Genomic DNA, 21,037 nt, shown 5'->3' with positions numbered 1-21,037 from the left:
AGACTTCGATGTTACTAATAGGCAATCCATATGTCAAAACCAAATCCAGTGTGTGACCACATGTATGTGTGGGACTAACGACAAACTGGGTTAAGTTAAATGACTCCACAAGATCTAAAAAAGCTTTGGCCAAAGGCCTGGTGGGACAGCACACATGGATATTAAAGTCCCCCACAATTAGAACCCGATCGTATTTAGTCATGATTCCGGCTAAAAAATCCGAAAAATCATCAATAAAGTCCTTGTTATATTTGGGTGGACGATAAACAACAGTGCATAACACTGGATAACTCAGACTTAATTCAGAAACACTCAGTTCAAAACTGGAGTAGGAGGAAGATGGCAGACGCCTACAGTTTAAATGTTCTTTAAAAATAGTTGCTACTCCGCCTCCTCGTCCCGTGAGCCGTGGAGAGTTAAAATAGGTACAGTTCAGAGGAAAAACTTCAGAAAAAACGCTTGACTCACCAACACCGATCCAGGTCTCAGTCACACACAACATGTCCAAGTCCTTGGATGTAAAAAAGTCATTCAAAATGAAGGATTTGTTAGCTAGTGATCTAGCATTCACCAAGGCTAACCTTACTGGAGTTAAGTCTTTCAATGACTGAGATTCACGAGCCAAGGACCGATGGAGAGTTGCGTCCACACCTCTTTTAAAACGGGATGCCCGATAAATTCTGACCGGAGGCTCTTTATCCACATCCACATCAGTCGCAGGTACCAACCACCTGTACGCGGGATCCCCAGACCGTCGAAGCGCGTACCGACGGCAATCCACGCCAAGATCTCCAAAAATCCAGCGAGGATCGGCATTCGGGAACAGGGTCATCAAAGTTTTTATTTTTACTAACAGACCACCTCGTTTGCCACGGCGTCTGAACCGCTTCCTCCTCCTGAGAAAGCATGGGGTTCGGCAGAGATAGGCAGGTAATCCACAGAGGAATGGTGGGGGTGGGGGGGGGGGGGGGGGGGATTGTTTGTTCCACCCCCGTTCACAATATCCGGCGTATTATCCAAAGCCGATCTAATGCTAAAAAGTTTTTGGCGATCGTACACTAATAGAGAGTTTGTAATATTTAAAAAAGTCAATAAAAACAAGACAAACATCCATACAACCAGGAGCAGCAGACGGCTAGCCACGCACACTGGCGCCATCTTGCAAAGCCCTATTATTATTATTATGTAGTAGTGTAATGTAGACAAACACTGTAACTAAAAGAGGTTTGAATTTTTCTTTGTTCAATTTGTACACTGAATATGGGTTGGAGCTTTTAATTTTTAACTCTCAAAGTGCACCAGATTGATGAATTTACCATTAAAATGCACAAAATGTTCTTACGGAGGGCATACCCCCGAAACCCCCTTAGTCTTGTAGCAGCAAAACTCAATCTCCCCTAGGGCAACCAAAGGGCTAGAGTCAGTAAAGCTCTTTGACTCTGATGAGTCTGAGGTGAGTCTGTATCTCGTCCTGATCTCTCTTCGGTCTCGTCGTGAGCTCACAGTCTACAGCAGCTTTTGCATTCAGAGGGTGTTTTATATGATCAGCACATGCTTCACTCTGCATGTGTTTATAGCTCTATGAACTGAACATGACATGATCAAGAGCTCTTCTTCATCAACCAACAAACATGACTTTCAGCATCATCTTCCTCTTGACTCTGGCAGTGTTTAGTCCAGGGGCCGGTTGCATAAACATAGTCATTATCTTAAGACTGTGTCTAAGAAATAGTCTGACTAACTAAAGTCACTGAAGAAAGACCATTGCATAAAATAAGCTCACATCTATCTTTATCAAGACAGTCTAAATCGCATTGATTTGTGGGAAAAATAAGATGCTGAACAACTTAAACAAAATGCAGGCCTGATAGCGCTCCGGCGCCACGCCGGATTTCCGGCGTACAGACGTGTCTGCGAAAAAAAAAAAAAAGCAACAGCAAAAGAAGCGGAGTTCGACCAATCATAGCGCTGGGTTCATTCCCCAAATAGCAAGCGGGTATGATTGACAGATGCGTAAGGCCTATCATTAAAAAGAGACTGAAAATCGACAGCAATAAAGAATCCCGCTCGATCCCGCTTCCACTCCCGCGGCCGCCTCTGACTGAGTTCATGAGCGAGGACAGTACGCTACAGTATAGTCACGGTACTTCTGACTCCTGAAGGTAAACGGGCTGGGGTGGATGTGGAAAGTTGAAGTATTGTATTGAGTTAACTTAATCTGGATTCTATTATCACGCGTAGTGATCGCAATCGCATGGGTTATCTTAAAATACTCCGTCATTCATGTCACTCAGATAAGATGAAGACATCATACAGCCATGCAAATTATAAAAAGCTTAAGTATTGATGAACAATAAATCTAAATAAAATTAAAATCGCTATGGCTTACTTATTATGAAAGTGCTGTGATTTGTGGATTAATTTACTGATAAGCACGAGTCTGCAAACAGGCGTTTATTTATTCATTCTCAGTGTTGAGAAACGTAGCCTGCATGTGTTACGTTATTGTGTTATAATAACTAAAGTACCTAATTATGTTACATAATAATTTTGTATGAAAACTAGCGCGTTACTTGTGGATAAGAAACCGTTGTATCAGTGCTGCGCGAGCTCTCTCTCACACAAAAACAGCACAGAGAGAGATGATAATTGTAAAATGAAAATTGACGAACTGTTTTGTTCTTGGTTGTGGTTTTTTTCCTGTCAAAATGCCAGAAAGCATTTTTTATCATCCATCCCGTGTTTTTAAAATTCGTTAAATGACGGACGTTTTACTATTAACACAGCCCTTTGTCAGATTCTTCTAACATATAGGCTACTTGATATTCTTTTTAGAATAAGTGATTCGTTTTGCTCAGAGCCGAACGGCTCTGGTTTTGCTATTATTGGTTCTGTGACAGGACTCCTGTCTATTCATTGTCAACTATTTTCTATAAGTATGTTTGTATTGGCTAACGTTTATTCAGCTAATGCGTGTCCTGTTTAAAATGTGCAATGTTCAAATGCAAAGACAGCACGGCACAAATAAAAGCCCTTTTTTCTTTTCTTTTTATCAAGTAGGCTATCATATTTGGATATTGGAATAAAAAATTAAGTAGAACTATCTTAAATGTACAAATGTTTTTTTTTTACTGTTTTCTAGGGGTTTCTTAACTTTAGACTAGTTGACCAGCACACATTATTTTGCAATGCAATATTAATCATGAAAAAAATACTTTGCAGTGCAGTGCAAGTGAAATTTAGGATTTGGGTCGAATTCAAAAAACTTTAGAAGTCAAGAATTATGAAGATAGGCATGTGTTTGTGTGTGTCTTGCATTCTCAAAAAATTATGACAACAATATAAGAAGACTAGAAGAACAATCGCTCATCACTTTGTGTCAGAAATTAGCGGAGGATAAACTCGCCCTTACGCATCTGTCCCAGGGAAAAAAGTTCAGGCTCAGAATTTTTTTCTACTATCACCCCTGAAAATGGCCGACAGTACGCGCTCGTCACAGTTTTCCTTTGCGGAAAATATTTGTATATTAGAGGAATACAATGCTGCTAAATCTACTTTAATGAACAAATTTAACGATTACAACGGCAATAGCAAAAAACACAAAGCTTGGACCACAATACTGGAAAGAGTTAACAGTGTCAACCCATCTGTCTCACGATCCGTCAAAGATGTTCAAAAACGATTTAAAAATATGTTTCAAGAGGCAAAAAAGGACATTTTTAAGCGAAAAAACCCAGCGACGGGGGAGGACCAGCTCCTAAATTAAAAGGACAACGGAAATGATAATTGAAATATACGGAGACGAATCTCCGATGTTTTGGGGAATCCCCGGGGGGAGGGAGAGCGGAGTATCCGGGCGGACGTTACCCACAGCGGGGGAAGATACACAGTCTCACACCGCTGTCACATCAACTCCGCTTGGACAATCTCGTGAGTAATAATGTTTTGATGGTGATTGTTTTTGCTTCATTTTAAACACTATAGGCTACTGCTGTTTTAGATTGAGTAACACTTATTATCTTCTAGTTGACTGTGAGGTGACACTAACATTGGTCTCTCAAAATGATGAAGCGTCTGTTACAAGCCAGAATGACCAAACAACACAAAGTGAAGGTAAAGCTATGCATTCAATCTTTCAGCTTAGTCAGCCCTCTACTATTCCTTACAACAATGTTTTAAGTTTAAAACAGATTAACAGTGTTTAATTAAGCAATAACTTACAAGCCGCTGTGATGTATTGAGAGTCACAGCTGAAGACACGACACGACGCGAAGCGGACTTATTCAAGATACAGCACTAGCATTGAGTACTTTATTGCTTTTATAAAACGGTTACGACAAAATACAAATATTATAAAATACAATAAGTGGAGACAGGTTAGGGGAAATCCCTTGTAATACCATGTAGTGCTGTGCAATCACTAGTTGCTCCATGACAGTGTTTTCAGATTGTATAATCAAAGACTATTGTCACTAAAGACCATTTAGCCTGTTCAAATCATGTTTCACTAAATCTTGTTCTTGTTCTTTTTTTTATTTCTTTTTTAAAGATGATGATTTGGACAGCACCCAAATGGCACCCGTGTGAAGTGGCTCAGACACAGAAAGACACTCCAAGCAAGATAACCATGAACAATATACTTGAAAAACAATATAAAATATTAACACTGGAAGAGACTAAACTAAAATTAGAAATACAAAAACTAGAATTAGAGAAAACTAAGCTAAAGTTGGAGCTACAAAAACTTGGACGTGAACTATAGATCTCATCAACCATTGTCCAATAACTAATCAAACAATTGGATTTAATAATTCCTGGTATTTAATTTTGAATTTACATATGTAATGTTTACATACAGAATCTTTAGATATATTTAAGAGATTTGAAGAATTTTAGTGTAAGTTAATGTCACGGTTGATCAATTCACTGTCTCTCTCTCGTCCTGTGTGCTGTTGCGTGTGTGTGGGTGTGGCCGCTGATTATCATTGATTAGCGGCGCCAGCTGGTTCCACTTGTTTGTCCCTTTATATGTCAGTAACTGCTGTCTCATGTTGTCAGATCGTTGTGTAGTTTTCCTGGCGTGTTCCCTGTTCCTGTTCCCGTGTCTGTCATCTGGATTGTGGATTCCCTGTGTCTCTCGTCGTGTCGGTTCGTTTGGATACCCTTCACCTTCACTGGACCACAGAGGACCGTTTGGGATTACCACTGGATCACAGAGCACCACCATTGGATCACAGAGCACCACCACCTGTTGTCCACCGAGGTCACTGCGTCACTTCAACATCCAGCGCTGGTGTCCGCTCGACCACTCTTCTGTGTTGTGTTACGTTTGTGTGTGTGTACCTATCTGATCGTTTGGAGATAATAAACAGCGTTTTTGCAATTGCATCCTGCCTCAGTCGTTCCGTAACAGAACGATCTGACCATATCATGGATGCAGCAGGCGCTACGAGCTGGGACGACTTAACCTCTATGAGCATCACGAGAATGGATCAACAGCAAGAGTCGATCGCCAACACAGGTCGGGCGGTCCAAGCGCTTGTGACGCAGGTGTCCGAGCTCACCCAACAGCTTCAATAACTAAGAGCTCCCACTGCGCCGCCCACACCGCCCGTTCAACCCGTTCCACCGGAGCCGCACCATCAGCGAGAGCCACGACTACCCACACCAGATGGGTATGCAGGTGAACCCGAATTTTGCAGAGCTTTCCTGACTCGTTGTTCTATGCATTTTGCCTTACAGCCCCAGACGTTCAGTCAAGAACAATCTAAAGTGGCGTTTGTCATCACTCCGCTCTCTGGCAAGGCGGCTCTTTGGGGAACGGCGGTGTGGGAGAATCAAGACCCATGCTGCGCCTCGTTCCAGGCACTCTCCGAGGAGATGAAGAGGGTTTTCGATCGCGCGGTAGCGGGTAGGGAGGCGGCCAGACTTCTTGCTTATCTCCGCCAAGGTAACGGCTCGGTGTCTGAATATTCTATCCAGTTCCGCACCCTGGCCGCAGAGTGCCAATGGAACGAGGAGGCGCAGTGGGATAGATTCCTGCATGGGTTGGCTAACCGTGTCCAACGGGAGGTTTATATGCTGGACCTGCCACCTCGGCTAAATGGACTCATTGAACTTTCATTGAGAGTGGATGCCCGCCTGAGTAGAATGGGTCGCTTCCAGCAGAACCAGCCATTTCGCGGTGCGGAGGGTTCGCGCGCTGACTACATGGACACGGTCAGCCCCGTCTCTGATCCCGAGCCCATGCAGGTGGCTAGAGCTCGGCTTTCCCGAGAGAGAACGGCCGAGATCCCATGGACTGTGTTTGTACTGCGGGAAGATGGGTCACTTTATCCACTCGTGCCCGGTAAAAGATCAAGCCCGGTAATAACAATGAGGCTACTATCGGGTGGGATCTCCGCCAAGAAGACCTCATCACCATCATCATCATCTACTCTCCTCCCGGTAAGACTAAGGTGGGCAACCCATACGCACGACACTAAGGCTTTACTGGATTTGGGGGTAGAAGGTAATTTTATGGACTCTGGACTGGCACAACGTCTTCACATTCCTGTTTCCACTGTCACGCACAAGATCGCCATCAATGCTCTCAATGGACAACAACTTCCCAACATTTCACATGCCACTGAACCTATCCCTCTCACTACATCTGGCAATCACACTGAGACAATAACATTCCTCCTCATGGACTCTCCACTTACACCTATTGTACTTGGTCACCCGTGGCTCACACAACACAATCCCAGAGTCGATTGGGGTCAAAATTCTGTATCTATGTGGAGTAATATGTGTCATGCGTCATGTCTAGTGTCTGCGTGTTCGTCTGTACCAGTCTCTGTGTTCCAGGAGGAGGCGGTGAATTTGTCTAACATGCCCGAGGAGTACCAGGACCTGAGGGAAGTGTTCAGTAAGTCTCGCGCTGCTTCTCTTCCTCTGCATCGTCCCCATGACTGTGCCATAGACTTAGTGCCGGGTGAGTCTCCGCCTAAGGGCAAATTATATTCACTTTCTGTTCCAGAGAGGGAGGCTATGGAGAAATATATTTCTGATTCTCTAGCATCCAGGTTCATTCGTCCTTCCTCATCTCCTGCGGGAGCGGGATTCTTTTTTGTGGGGAAAAAAAGAGATGATAAACAGCATTTTTGCAATTGCATCCTGCCTCTGTCGTTCCGTAACCGTTATTGTATTTGTGATTTGAAGATTATATTATATTTCAGCTGATTTTACTTATACTATGCATCAAATATTTTGTAAGTATTGTCTCAATGAATAAATTATAATATGTCCAATTCATTGGAAAGTATAAATTCTTTCATTTTTCTCAGTCAAACTGAGAAAATGTTTTCTACAATCATTTGTCGAATGTAACGCCCAGATCCATCTTCACCTCCTGCCTCGTTAATCTCCAAAGTGGGTTCTTCACAAATTTGGTCATCCTCCAAGTCTGGGAGTGCAAGATCTCTATTAAATGGAAAGTGACATTTTACTCATTTAATTTAAAATCATTGGGGAATATGTAGCTAGGAGTTTTAATTACAGTTAAAAACATATTTATTACCTTGCCATGTTGTGCAAAACAACACATGCACAGATTATGTTGCAGACTCTTTCTGGTTTCATATTGAGCTCTGCATGCAGACAATGACATCTTCGTTTCAGGACTCCAAACACCTTTCAATAACATTTCTTGTTTTTGCATGGGCTGTGTTGTACCGAGCTTAAAGGCACACTGACTGGATTTAAGAAAGGTGTGAGTAGCAAGGATTTTAGTGGATAACCAGAGTCACCCAAGAGCACACCCTGCAATTCTCCTCTCTCAAATGCATGAATTTTGGAATTCACTAAAATTCTAGAGTCATGGGTTGATCCTGGCCAACGAGCAACACAGTTGAGCACTCTTAGTTTGGCATCACAAATGGCCTGCACGTTAATACTGTGGTAGCCTTTCCTATTAACAAACAATGGCTCATGAATTGTAGGTGCTTGAATCCTAATGTGTGTTCCATCAATGGCTCCAACTACATTTGGAAATCCTGCAATGTTGAAAAAATCTGCCTTCACCTTGTTCAAGGTAGAGACATCAGTCGGATGAATTTGAAGTCTTCCTGACAGAGCACAGGCAACCCGATGAATAATTCTTGATGCTGTAGACTTGAGTACCCCAAATAAGTCTGTAGCTGTGTTTATAAAACATCCTGTGGCAAAGAAGCGTAGAGCTAGACATACTTGTAGCAGTGGCGGGATGCTAAAAATTTCTTGAAGTTTCAGGCCTCAAATGCTCCTCCAAGTCAATTGCTAGTTCTTGTATTACATGTCTAGGAAACCTTAGCTTCTCCAGCAGTTCCTTTTCAGAAAGGACTTCTAATGGGGTTGAACGGTCTTTGAAAACTCTTTCTCTTCTTATTGGCCTTTCATAAAAGCAAATATTAAAATGTGCCATAGCGCAAGACAAAGTCAGGCCACTTTTGTGAATCTAGAGCACTTGACAGTTTATTTGTTCCATGGCAACATAAATTGTAAAGGAAAGTTAGCCAAGGGGGACCCAGTCTTACTTTTTTGTCTTAAATTAGACCAGTCTAAAATGTTATGCAACTGACTTAAAAAGTAAATACCAGTCTTAAAGACAAAAATGAGACGACTAACTTGCAAGACTAGTCTTAAATAGATTTATGCAACCGGCCCCAGGTTTGAAGAATGATTTATGATTGTATTTTCAAACACTAATAACACTATATCATTACAATCAACATCAATCTTGTGTTTATGAAGAGAATGAGTCAGTGTTTTAATATGATCATCATGTTTTAGGTGTAATATATGATCCCTATCAATCAAACTGAACAGACTGCATTCAGTCACTTAAATTATTATTTTTATTATATATTTTTATTATTTAAATACCATCAGCTTCTTTTGCAGAAGTGAAACTGTTGTGTTCCAGTCCAGATCATGTAACCAATCAGAGAATGAGACTGAAAAGCCCATTTGCATTGTCAGGGTGGAGTGATTGTGATCTCTCAGAATAGAGCAGCTCTGTCTCCAGAGACCATGTTCAAACCCCAAGAGCTTTATTTGACATTTACTGCTACATCAACCTTCTGAAAAGCACCTGCATCTTCATCTGTTAGTTGAATGATGTTGTCAGACACAAAGTGAACTTGTTGAGAAGCTTTATTGAATGTTGCAGCAAACACAGCCGATTAAAAGATCACACACACACACACACACACACACACACACACACACACACACACACACACACACACACACTGTTTCAGTATTGAGTTGTAAATCACTACAGCTGCAGCACTAGACTCATGTGAATCCTGCCTGACACAGGACACTCAGATACGGCTCATCTTCAGGAGAGAAACATCAGCACTCAGAGCTCTTGAGGAACGAGACCTCATGAGGAGCTCCATCATGTGTTACTCTGCAGACGTACAGCTCTCCCTCTTCCCAGCGTGCTTTGCTGAGGGTCAGGACGCTACTGCGGCTGTAGCGGCCGTCCTGCTGGCTCTCTGCGCTGGTCAGAACCCCCTCGGTGACCTCTGACCCGTCCAGTGTCCAGCTCACCAGCGCCCCCTGTGGAGAGTAAGAGCTGAGCAGGCAGAGCAGTGCGGCTGATTCTCCAGAGATCTGCAGAGAAGAGGGCGGCAGCAGAGACACTGAGGGCTTCACTGTGGGACCAGCTGCAGGAGACAAACACAACACATTCACAAACACACACAAAACACACTGCACTGCACATTCACAGCATTTCAACAGGACTGAAGCAGCAGACATGAGGAATGCAGGAAAAATCACCAGCATCTGATCCTTCATGTCCTTCAGCTTCACTACAGTGAATATATATATATATATATACAATATACAAATTACACAATCACTATATGCATTTAAATCAAACCTCAGAAATAAGACTAAACATTGTAATACACTGACTTCTTTAATTCCAGCAGTTTTTAAGTCCCAAAATAAAGTTAATTTTTACATGCACATTCAACTAAAAAATACTCAATTTCAAACAAAATTAAAACACTGAATAAACATTTCTAAACATACCAATATTTTGTATAAATCGTGCTTATATTATAAAAGTTTTTATATCCCAAAATGAACTGATTTTATTTACTTAAGTGAGATATTTCAAACAGAATTAAAACACAATTGAATCATACATATATTGTGTTTGTATTATAAAGCACTGAATTATAAGCACAACATGAGCAAAAGAGATTCAGTATCATTGACTGAACTACAGAAAGTAGCAACATTTACATTCTGATGTCAAATCTCTTTTTTACATGTATGATTTCTACAATAAAAGATGAACTAAATATGAACTCAGTGTAGAAATAAATGAAGGAAAAACAAACATGTAATAAACTGAATAAACTCATAGTGAGACACATTATGGAAATATGTTTAGAATTATATTTCATTTTTTGATTATTTTTAATTTTTGTTGAAAGGAATAATGCTATTCTTATAATAATATCATTGTTTTAGATTAAATAATTATACAAAAATATCAGTAACACTTTAATTAAAGCCTTTATACATATTGCATTATACAGTTATTTTAATGCATTTATTATATATTGTTTTACACATTATAATGCATGTATGATCTCATCAATAATTGTAACTAAGGTTTTAACACATTATACTATTATCTATTCATTGTTACACCTTCAAAAATGTATAATACATTTAAACAACTTAAGAAATTATAATACTTTAAAACAACCAATTTCAGATGTTTTAACTGTGCAATTATTTCTTTATTTTTATAATATATACTGCATTTTAACATACATTATGAAATCTTTTATAATGCATTATACATAAAGGCTTCAAGTAAAGTTTTACCACAATATCTAATAATCATTATTATTAATAAATGTTGTTCTTGTTTCAACTGTAAAACACTTTCTGAAATCTAAATTGTATTTTTTTATTAGGTGATTAAATAGACAGACTTACCGATCACCAGTTTAGTTCCTCCACCGAATGTCCACCACAGTGATACAATCTAATGAAACACTCGTACAAAAACCTCTATTCCACTCGAGTGAACACACACTCCAGCAGAGAGAGAGAAACAACACTTCAACACACTGATATTAGAAGATCCTCAGCTCTTCTCAACACTCACTCATTCAGATTTGACTAAATGCTTTCTGATATAACACTGTTTAAAGAAATATATGTGATGAGCTGTGACCTCAGAGGTGACCTTTGACCTCTTTGATCATGGATGATGTTAACATTAATCAATAATTCTGAAAATTGACAAATGACAATCTTTGTACTATCACTGGAGCTGACTGGAATTGCACTATTGATTGTATTATTGATAGAAATGGAGAAAAACCCCATCAGAAAATCAAGTGTTATATTGTCAAAAGTTTTAAAAGAGTTTGAATTAATAGATATATGGAGAAGAAGAAACACTAGAATAACAATAGGGTTAGTGGAGCTAGATTAGACAGATTTTATATTGGTAGAGAATGAAACAATAAAATTACGTATGTTTCAATTTTACCTGTTGGGTTTTCAGATCACCATTTGATATTATTTGCTTTGAATATGAAGAGAACTTCAAAACCAAATTATTTTTGGCATTTTAATACTAAACTATTGCAGGATGCTTTATGTTGTGAGAATTGTAATTCCCTCTGCGAGTTATATAATGGCCGTAAAAGGGAGCCATCTATTTGAGGTGAAAGAAAGCTGAATTGACATAGGCTCATGCCTTTTCTCATCTGTATTTGTTTCCTCCTAATATCTCTCCAGCTCAACCTTAGATGCTTTTAATGTGCCATTCTTCTCACTGGTGAAGACACACTCCTTCCATTATGGAAATGACAACACAAATATTTGATCCCTTATATTAAACATTAGTGGTTCTCTCATTGGCTACCTCTTACAGTCTGGAGTGTGTTTTGGTTAAGTTGGTGATAATGAATTCAGTCTTTTAACTGTTGTAGGTGGGGCTATTGAAGCTAGAGTGGTCCATGCAAGCACTGGAACTGAAAGTGTTGAGTCCAATGGAGTGCTTGTCGAGACACAGACATGAAGACAGAACTGGCCAAACGAAACTTCAGCCGTGGGAGAGGTCGATTGAAGGCTTATTCTAGGACATTGTTACCGAATCTCTAACTTGAGCTCAAGATGTTTTCAGGGTAAACCATATCTAACCACCACTCGGTACAGTGAGATTCCAGAGATTGATCCATTGAGTGATCTGGGATCAGAAGTTATCTTCATTGTGGATGAAGGAGAGGTGACACGGTTGTGGCCGAGATCTGTGCTGTCGAAGCAACCATTTCTCAGCGCTGTCCAATATGCCAGCTTGTGTTTGATAGCAAAAACATTTCCATCGGTGTGGTAGATGTAATAAACTACAAAGTGTAGGTAGCTTTCAACCACAAGCAATGTATCTGCCTGGTTTAAGAAAGGCTGAACTCTTTGACTGATGATTCCCACACTTTATTTTGAATGTCCGTCATCACAGATAAGATCACCGTTGGACGCGTTGAGAATCAATGTAAAAGCTTGTACAAAAAAAATTAAAATAAATAACAAAATGAATAAACCTTGAAATAAACATCCATCAAAACCAAAGTAAGAAAGATTAATGACTTAAACAACAACAACCAACAAGTCATCTTGATACAAATAATATAAATCAAAACAAGGACATAAAGATAACAGGAAGTCTATAACCGTACCTTGTTCTCCATTCAAACCAGGAGCTAAATCCTTTTAAACTCCTTGCAAACCGTAAACCTTTGATACCATAACCATGTGTGTCTGGGTCTCGTTCCGCACTGAAATGTTTGGACCAAATGCGCATTATATCCGCTCACGCGAGTGAACGTCAAAATAAAAGACCTCTGTTACCAGAACACAAATGAAACCCAAGATCAGAAAATTAAATACCATACAAAAATAAACAATAAATAAATCGTTTAAGTTTAATTATTTACATATTTTCAAAACAAACAATATAAAAAAGTAATTAACAAGCAACTGTTCCTCAATCTCGTGGGGAATACTGAGGATGTGACAGTGTCCAATACGCTCATCAAGTATCAGTATCTGACAAAAGAGAGTGCACTTCTTCTGCTCATGGATCACCAGGATCTGGAGGAGCATTTCATTGAGACTGAATTCTTCAAGGTGAAGATTCAGAACAGTAATGTACAGTAATGTACAGTAATGAACAGTAATGTCATGGAAACTGACCAAGCTGTTGCAGAAACACCTGTGGAGGGAGAGATTTACACAGGGACGTTTGCTATGATTCAAAAGACTGAATCTTAAAGGGTTTGTTCACTCAGAAATCATAATTTCATAGGATATCAATAAATATGGACATTTTAATACATTTATTTGAGTTCATATTTGTTTTATTTATGTTTACATTTAATTCCATATTGTTTGAACATTTATAGAAAGTTAAATTATTGATATTTAGTTTAAAAGTTAAAAATTTAATAATATAGTCTCATATGACCTGATTATGAGAACTGATGAACTTCATGCATGTGGAAAATGTGGGAAAAATAGACAAATATTTCCCAGATAGCGAAATGTCAACATTGATTCCAAAGACCATAATGGACTTTCTTTGATTCCTAGATATAGTAAAACATATTTATTTGCTTATTGATTTCTCAGTGTTATCATGCTTTTAAAGGAGTGTGCAGCTCCACCTGGATGATGCGACGGCAGCCATATTGCGCCAGAACGCCAACAAAACTCATATGTGATGAGCTGTGACCTCTGAGGTGACCTTTGACGTCGTTGATCATGGATGATGTTGACATCAATCAATAATTATGAAAATTTCAGATCCACATTGTTTAATAATATAGTCTCATATGACCTGATTATGAGAACTGATGAACTTCATGCATGTGGAAAATGTGGGAAAAATAGACAAATATTTCCCAGATAGCGACATGTCAACATTGATTCCAAAGACCATAATGGACTTTCTTTGATTCCTAGATATAGTAAAACATATTTATTTGCTTATTGATTTCTCATTGTTATCATGCTTTTAAAGGAGTGTGCAGCTCCACCTGGATCATGCGACGGCAGCCATATTGTGCCAGAACGCCAACAAAACTCATATGTGATGAGCTGTGACCTCTGAGGTGACCTTTGACGTCGTTGATCATGGATGATGTTGACATCAATCAAAAATTATGAAAATTTCAGATCCACATTGTTTAATAATATAGTCTCATATATGATCTGATTATAAGAACTGATGAACTTCATGCATGTGGAAAATGTGGGAAAAATATTTCCCAAATATTTCCCAGATAGCGACATGTCAACATTGATTCCAAAGACCATAATGGACCTAATTTGATTCCTAAATATAGTAAAATGTATTTATTTGCTTATTGATTTCTCATTGTTATCATGCTTTTAAAGGTGTAGCACATAACTGTACTCATAAAGAGAGATTGAGAGTTTGACAAATTATGTTTAAAATGATCTACATTCATGATTCTCCAGATAAACCCTAGTGTCGTATCAGCCTGCCAAACATAAGCAATAATATTTCACAAATAATCAATATGTACAATTAATCACTAATGGTTCAATAACATTATTCTGAAAGAAAAATCTTCTTTCTAGAGAGTTTGAGTTAGTTCTCAGCACAAGCTGTTGTAAATCCTGCCCACTTCTTTGCATTGTCAGCACATGCTTCAGTGCTCTGAGAGTGTTTATAGTGCTGTGAGTTTAACACTTCATGACTGAGAGCAGAACACACACACTCTTCATCATCACACAAGACTAAACTACAACAATGAACACAATCAACATCTTCATCTGGACCATTGCACTGTTTATTCAAGGTTTGTGTAATACAGCTTTTACAACATTATTAGTTCTCTTAAAATGTGAAATATATCTATTAATCATTTTTGTTTGTGTTTTCTTTCAGAGTGTAGAGGACAGATCACTGTAACTCAGAGTCCATCAATATCAGCAGTTCAACCAGGAGAAGAAGTCAGAATATACTGTAAAACCAGCAGTAATGTGCATGGTAATATTTATTTAGCCTGGTACTCACAGAAACCTGGAGAAGCTCCTAAACTCCTCATATATGCAGCAACAACCCGTTATACTGGAACTCCATCTAGATTCAGTGGCAGTGGATCTGGCAGTGATTTTACTCTGACCATCAGTGGAGTCCAGACTGAAGATACAGGAGATTATTACTGTCAGAGTTATCATGCTATCAGTGGTAAAGCTGTGTTCACACAGTGATAAAGAGTGGTACAAAAACCTCTGTCAGTCAGACGTCACAGTGACTGCACTGATACAGCTGAGAGAAACTGCAGCTGCTGATGGAGGATCACAAACTACACAATATCAAACCTTTCACACACTTTATTCATTTATTATGATCTACTAAGTAAACATGTCACATATAAACTAATGTCACATATAACATGTCACATATATACTAAACTGGACTAAAATGTGTAGAAAATGTGAGTGATGCTTGACCCTGCAAAACTCTCCACTATATTATCACTACATTATATTATATTATATTATATTATATTATATTAAATTATATTATATTATATTATATTATATTATATTATATTATATTATATTATATTATTTACTGTAGGAAAGTCAATCTCTTTAATTTCACTTCCACACTTCTCCACTAGAGTGTCACATGACTTTTACATCATGGCTAATGTAGTACTACACACACTCATACTACACACTTATAATACACACACTCATACTACACACACTTATACTACACACAATCATACTACACACGTATAATACACACACTCATACTACACACTCATACTACACACACTTATACTACACACACTCATACTACACACACTCATACTACACACTTATACTACACACACTCATACTACACACACATACTACACACAATCATACTACACACACTCATACTACACACTTATAATACACACACTCATTCTACACACTCATACTACACACACTTATACTACACACACTCATACTACACACACTTAAGGCCTTATTATGCTTCTGCGTCTACTCCTACGGCGTCGTGGCCATTTTATGGTTCTGCGTCAGGTTGCGTTGCATCGCGGTGCATTTCACCGCCAGAAAGCTAGGGGGTGTGTGGATCGCAAATCTCTTTGCTAGTTTGTTTTGGTTCCGTGCGCCGGTTCCGCTTTTTCATTTCCAACAATGGCGAGCGAAAGAGAGAGAATGTTGTTGCAGCTGGAGCTAATCGACGTTGAACAACAAATTATTTTATTGCAAATGTTAAATCGCAGAAGAAAAAGAAGACGTCAGCGAAGGTGGTCTGTACGACCAGTGGATTGGCGAATTTGTTACGGTTGTTCAACCGCTGAGGGACTTGGACGAAGAAATGCACTTTAAAGTATTTTCGGATGTCGAAAGGTCGATTTGACAATCTTGCTCATCGTTTAAACCCGTTAATACAGCATCAGAGTTGACTTGACTTGAAGGCTTTTTTTCAGTCTCCACATGGAACTGTGCCATGGCAGGATAATGTAGTGTCCCGTGGCAGACTTGGTTAATTACTGTATATACATGATGTTACCGTGAACATTGTATTGTAAATAAACAACAAACTTTTTTTCAAAACAAACGTTGATTTATTGATTGATTGAAGTTTATTTCGAGCAAAAAAGAAAGAAAAGAATATATAAATATATATATATATATATATATATATATATATATATATATATATATATATATATATATATATATATATATTAACAATAAATAAAATAAAAAACACAACAGCACAGTTTATCACCCATATACATACATATGCATATATTTTTTGTGGGCTTTATACAAGGATTGAGCAGAATAAAAATCAACTAGATCAAAAAGTTTTAAAATTTTAGATTGCAGAAATAATATGTTTGTGTGATCAAAATATCCCACCTTGTGTATAATTCTACTGCTCGTTTTTGGAGTAAGAAGAGGGGATGTAGTGAACTTTTATAATTATTGCCCCAAATTTCTATACATTAAGTTAAATAGGGCAAAACCAGTGAACAATACAATATATATAGTGCATCATATTCCAAGACATTTAACTGTATTAATTAAATAAATACTTTTAGATACTTTACCTTGTATGTATCTGGTGTGTGGTTTCCAGCTTAATTTACTATCAATAGTTATTCCCAAGAATTTAATTTCTGACACTATTTCTAATACAACACCATCAATACTTGTTGCGGCAAATTGTCTGCTGTCACGCCTCTCGTCACACGGGAATGAACGCCAGGTGAAGTTGGTTTCAATCAGCGTGGCACGCGCCTTGGGTTTGAAATAGTGCTCGCGCTGCTCATTTCATTGTGTACTGTGAGCAGCGTGGGCGCAGTGGAAACGTAGGATAACAAACTTTGATTTTAAACTGTGCGGGATTGCTTTGCATCTGAAGAGACTGCCGGTAAGAGGGAATTCGTCTATGTGTTGCGCAATCTATGCACTAACACCTGCGTGTGGTGGCTTCATGTAAATGTGCATGTGATGGACCTGGGTTACCGGGTTGTTTATAATTGTTATCTGATTAAGTCTGAGTCTAAACGTGCAGTAGTGGTAACGGTAATTTTAAAAAGGTATGTTAAGAAATTCATATAGTCAATCTGTTTAAATTAATTCTGTCTAAAATTCACTGTCTTAAAATGTGTAATTCATTTGTTAAAATATTTATTATGGTAAACGTAGCTAAATTCTCCTTTACTGAAAATGCAAATCTGGTGATAAAAGCTATTTTCTTTTTAAGCGTATTTGCTGTAGTGTAAAATAGTAAAAAGAAATGGTATGGTGCTAATGCTTACCAGATTAAAATCAGTATAAACAGTGTGTGTACAGTGTGAAATTTGGTGATTAAATTTATGTGCATTGCTGTTTACTTGAGCTTTGTTGTAAATATTTACACTGGTTTGTTGTGTGGTTTTAAAGGTTTTTCACCTACTGAAATTCTACAATAAATTGAGAAAAGGCAAATTACGTCTCATTCTTGTGAGTGGAATCCAGTGTTCAATTCAGAAGTAAGAAGCCCCTTTCAAGTGTGGGACCTGTGCAGCTCAAAACACTTGACAATACTTAATAATATTTCTGCGTTTTCTTTATAATTACCAAACATCATTACCTTCGTTTTATTTAAATTCAAAGATAATTTATTAATATCTATCCATATTTTTAGATTTACTAATTCTTTATTTACTATCTTTATAAGTGTATTATAATTATCAGTACGAGGGTGCAAATGTTCAGTCTCATACAACATCTTGTGAACACTTGAAGGCTTTGAAGGTAACCGTGAACATTGTATTGTAAATAAACAATCTTGTGAACACTTGAAGGCTTTGAAGGTAACCGTGAACATTGTATTGTAAATAAACAATCTTGTGAACACTTGAAGGCTTTGAAGGTAACCGTGAACATTGTATTGTAAATAAACAATCTTGTGAACACTTGAAGGCTTTTATTTAATCTCCACATGGAACTGTGCCATGGCAGGATAATGTATTGTCCCGTGGCAGACTTGGTTAATTACAGTATATACATGATGTAACCGTGAACATTGTATTGTAAATAAATAAAAAACTTTTTTTCAAAACAAACGTTGATCTAATAATGTGCAAAGAGTAAAAAAGTGCCAAGGGCAAAGGTTTAAGTACAATAAAAAATATAAGAGTAATAGGCACAAGAAACACAATATAAGTTAACTGAAATATAAAACATTATCTAAGAAAATTAACTATTTACAAAAGTGCACTGAATCAGTACGAGTATGCAAATGTTCAGTCTTGCTCTCTGCTCTCATACAACATCTTGTGAACATTAAACATAACATCAGCCCTGCGGCCCTCAGGCACTCTTCGCAGCAGATCAGCCACTGTCTGGCCAAATCGGCTACACTCGTCGCTGGTGTCCTGCACCAGCTTTTCTTGAAGGTCCATGCGGCGTTCGTCCAGCTGCGTCATCTGCTATATTAGCCAGTCATCCTGGTTCCTCTTCCATTTAGACCCCACTCTGGACACAGGTGACTCGGCAAGGATTGAAGATGCTGGGCTACACACAGCCGGCACAGGTGGTGGTTGAGTAGACAAAGAGAATGGCTGTACAGGGGAGGTTGGTGGACGGGGGGGGCACAGAGGATGACTCAGAAGATGAAGTGGATGGCATGGAGTCGAAATCTGAAGGTGGTGAGGTCTTTTCCTGTTAAAGACAGAGCAGATTAGATTAGATTCAACTTTGTCATTGTGCAGAGTACAGGTACAAAGACAACGATGATTGGTTGGTTGGTCTTTGTCTGTGCAGGTAATTACAGTGTAGTCTATGCAGTCTGATTTACGACCAGAGGTCTGGCATAAGATATGGAATTAGCAGCGCCATGAAACCAGCAAAGCAAAACAACATTTACAGCATGTTATGTTACATTTTGTTTGCACAGACGTTAGACTATACATGATGACATGCATTCGGACAACCTGATAGCATTGTTAGTTAGCTAGCTTAGTAGCACACACAAAAAGAGGTACAACAACGAATTTATATTTACCATAGGTTCGAAATTCGACTCATTTTCACATTGCTCGACATGGGGTGCCAGCCAGGACAGAAAATGGTAAAATGCAGGCACCCTTTTGCCGCCTGGATCACCGCTTCTTGACGCCAGCTTTTTGTGGAGACAAACAAATTTGTCCCCCAGGTTTTTCCATTGCTTTATGCAGTCGGTGATGTCCAAGCCAACATTTTGGCCAATCTCTTTCCATGAGTTGTTTGCCATTTGGCAGTCTTTGTAGTGCACTGAAGAGGAATTGTACAGATGGTCGTACTTTCGTACTTCCTCGATCAAACGTTCCTCAACTTGATCCATCGTTGAAACAAACAGTGGAGTGGTCACTTTAAAAATGGCGGTATAGCGGGAGGGGGAAACCGGAAAAGCTACACTCCGGAAATGATGTATAATCTGACCAATCACAGCGCTTGTGATCTGCGTCTGCGGGCTTTAAAGTGCTTCAAAGGTCTCTGCACGATCCCAGCTGAGGAATAGTGTCTTATCTAGCGAAACGATCGTCATTTTCTAAAAAAATTTAAAATGTATATACTTTTAAAGCACAATTGTTCGTCTTGTGCTGGTCTGCGACGCGCCAGGCATTACGTCATCACGTTGGAAAGGTCAAGTGGAAGTACCACCCCATTGTTTACAAGCATGGAGAAGGAGGATCGTTCAAATTTTACTGTATGTTGAATGACATATGTATGTCTTTAGCCCCTTTCACACAGCGCGTTGATCCCGGGAAATTGCCGGGAAATTGCCAGAACACCTTCTGTGTGAACGCAAACATGACCCGGGATTGATGCCGGGATTGATCCCGGGTCGAGGACCTAGTAACATTGCCGGGATCAGTCCTGGAACGCGCGCTGTGTGAACAAAATCCGTAACCAATGCCGTGTCGTAATGATGACGCTGAAGTGAAGTGAAAGCAGGCTAGTGAAACGGTACGTAATGCGCTAGTTTATGATCGAATCAGAGAAAAAAAGCACAAGCGTGGTTTCTCGAGAGAGAAATCGCAGCACGTAAGCAAACTATAGACACTGCTGAGACATTACATGTCACATCGATGTCACGTGTCTTTACGGGATTTTTACGGGTTGTGTGTGAACGCACTCTCTGATTCCGGAAAATCACTGGCAGTGTGAATGAACCAAAATCAAACGAACCCGTGTCAAATCCCGGGTCACTTTATCCGTGTATTTTCTGGAATCTTTGTGTGAAAGGGGCTTTTGTGTCAGTTTATTGTTTAAAATGGTCCTTTCGTGTGCCTATCCTGGATGTTTAAAACAATGGGTCGGTACTTCCACTTGACCTTTTCAACGTGATGACGTAATGCCTGGCGCGTCGCAGACCAGCACAAGACGAACAATTGTGGTTAAAAAGTTTTTTTTTTGTTGACAATGACAGATGGTT

General features: G+C 38.9%; 1 pseudogene and 2 gene segments (V, D, J or C); 2 read left to right on the top strand and 1 right to left on the bottom strand.

Moving 5' to 3' along the window:
• LOC143752587 (immunoglobulin kappa variable 3-15-like) overlaps positions 1-21,037 on the top strand; it is a 251,047-nt gene that overhangs the window by 56,031 nt on the left and 173,979 nt on the right.
• LOC143752334 (immunoglobulin lambda constant 7 pseudogene) lies at positions 9,157-14,216 on the bottom strand (annotated as a pseudogene). Its single transcript, XR_013207376.1, has 3 exons — positions 14,103-14,216; positions 10,993-11,041; positions 9,157-9,695 (listed from the first exon to the last, which is right to left on the bottom strand). The product of XR_013207376.1 is annotated as an immunoglobulin lambda constant 7 pseudogene (transcript).
• On the top strand, positions 14,736-15,456 carry LOC143752247 (immunoglobulin kappa variable 3-15-like). The segment is given in 2 exon segments: positions 14,736-14,891; positions 14,981-15,456. Coding segments are annotated over 2 exon segments (375 nt in total).

Source organism: Siphateles boraxobius, unplaced genomic scaffold, assembly GCF_051911475.1.
Source record: "Siphateles boraxobius isolate OS27281-9 unplaced genomic scaffold, OSU_SipBor_1 102, whole genome shotgun sequence".
Taxonomy (NCBI): domain Eukaryota; kingdom Metazoa; phylum Chordata; class Actinopteri; order Cypriniformes; family Leuciscidae; genus Siphateles; species Siphateles boraxobius.
The sequence above is the reverse complement of the archived record's forward strand: the minus strand, read 5'-3'. Positions and strand labels throughout refer to the sequence as shown.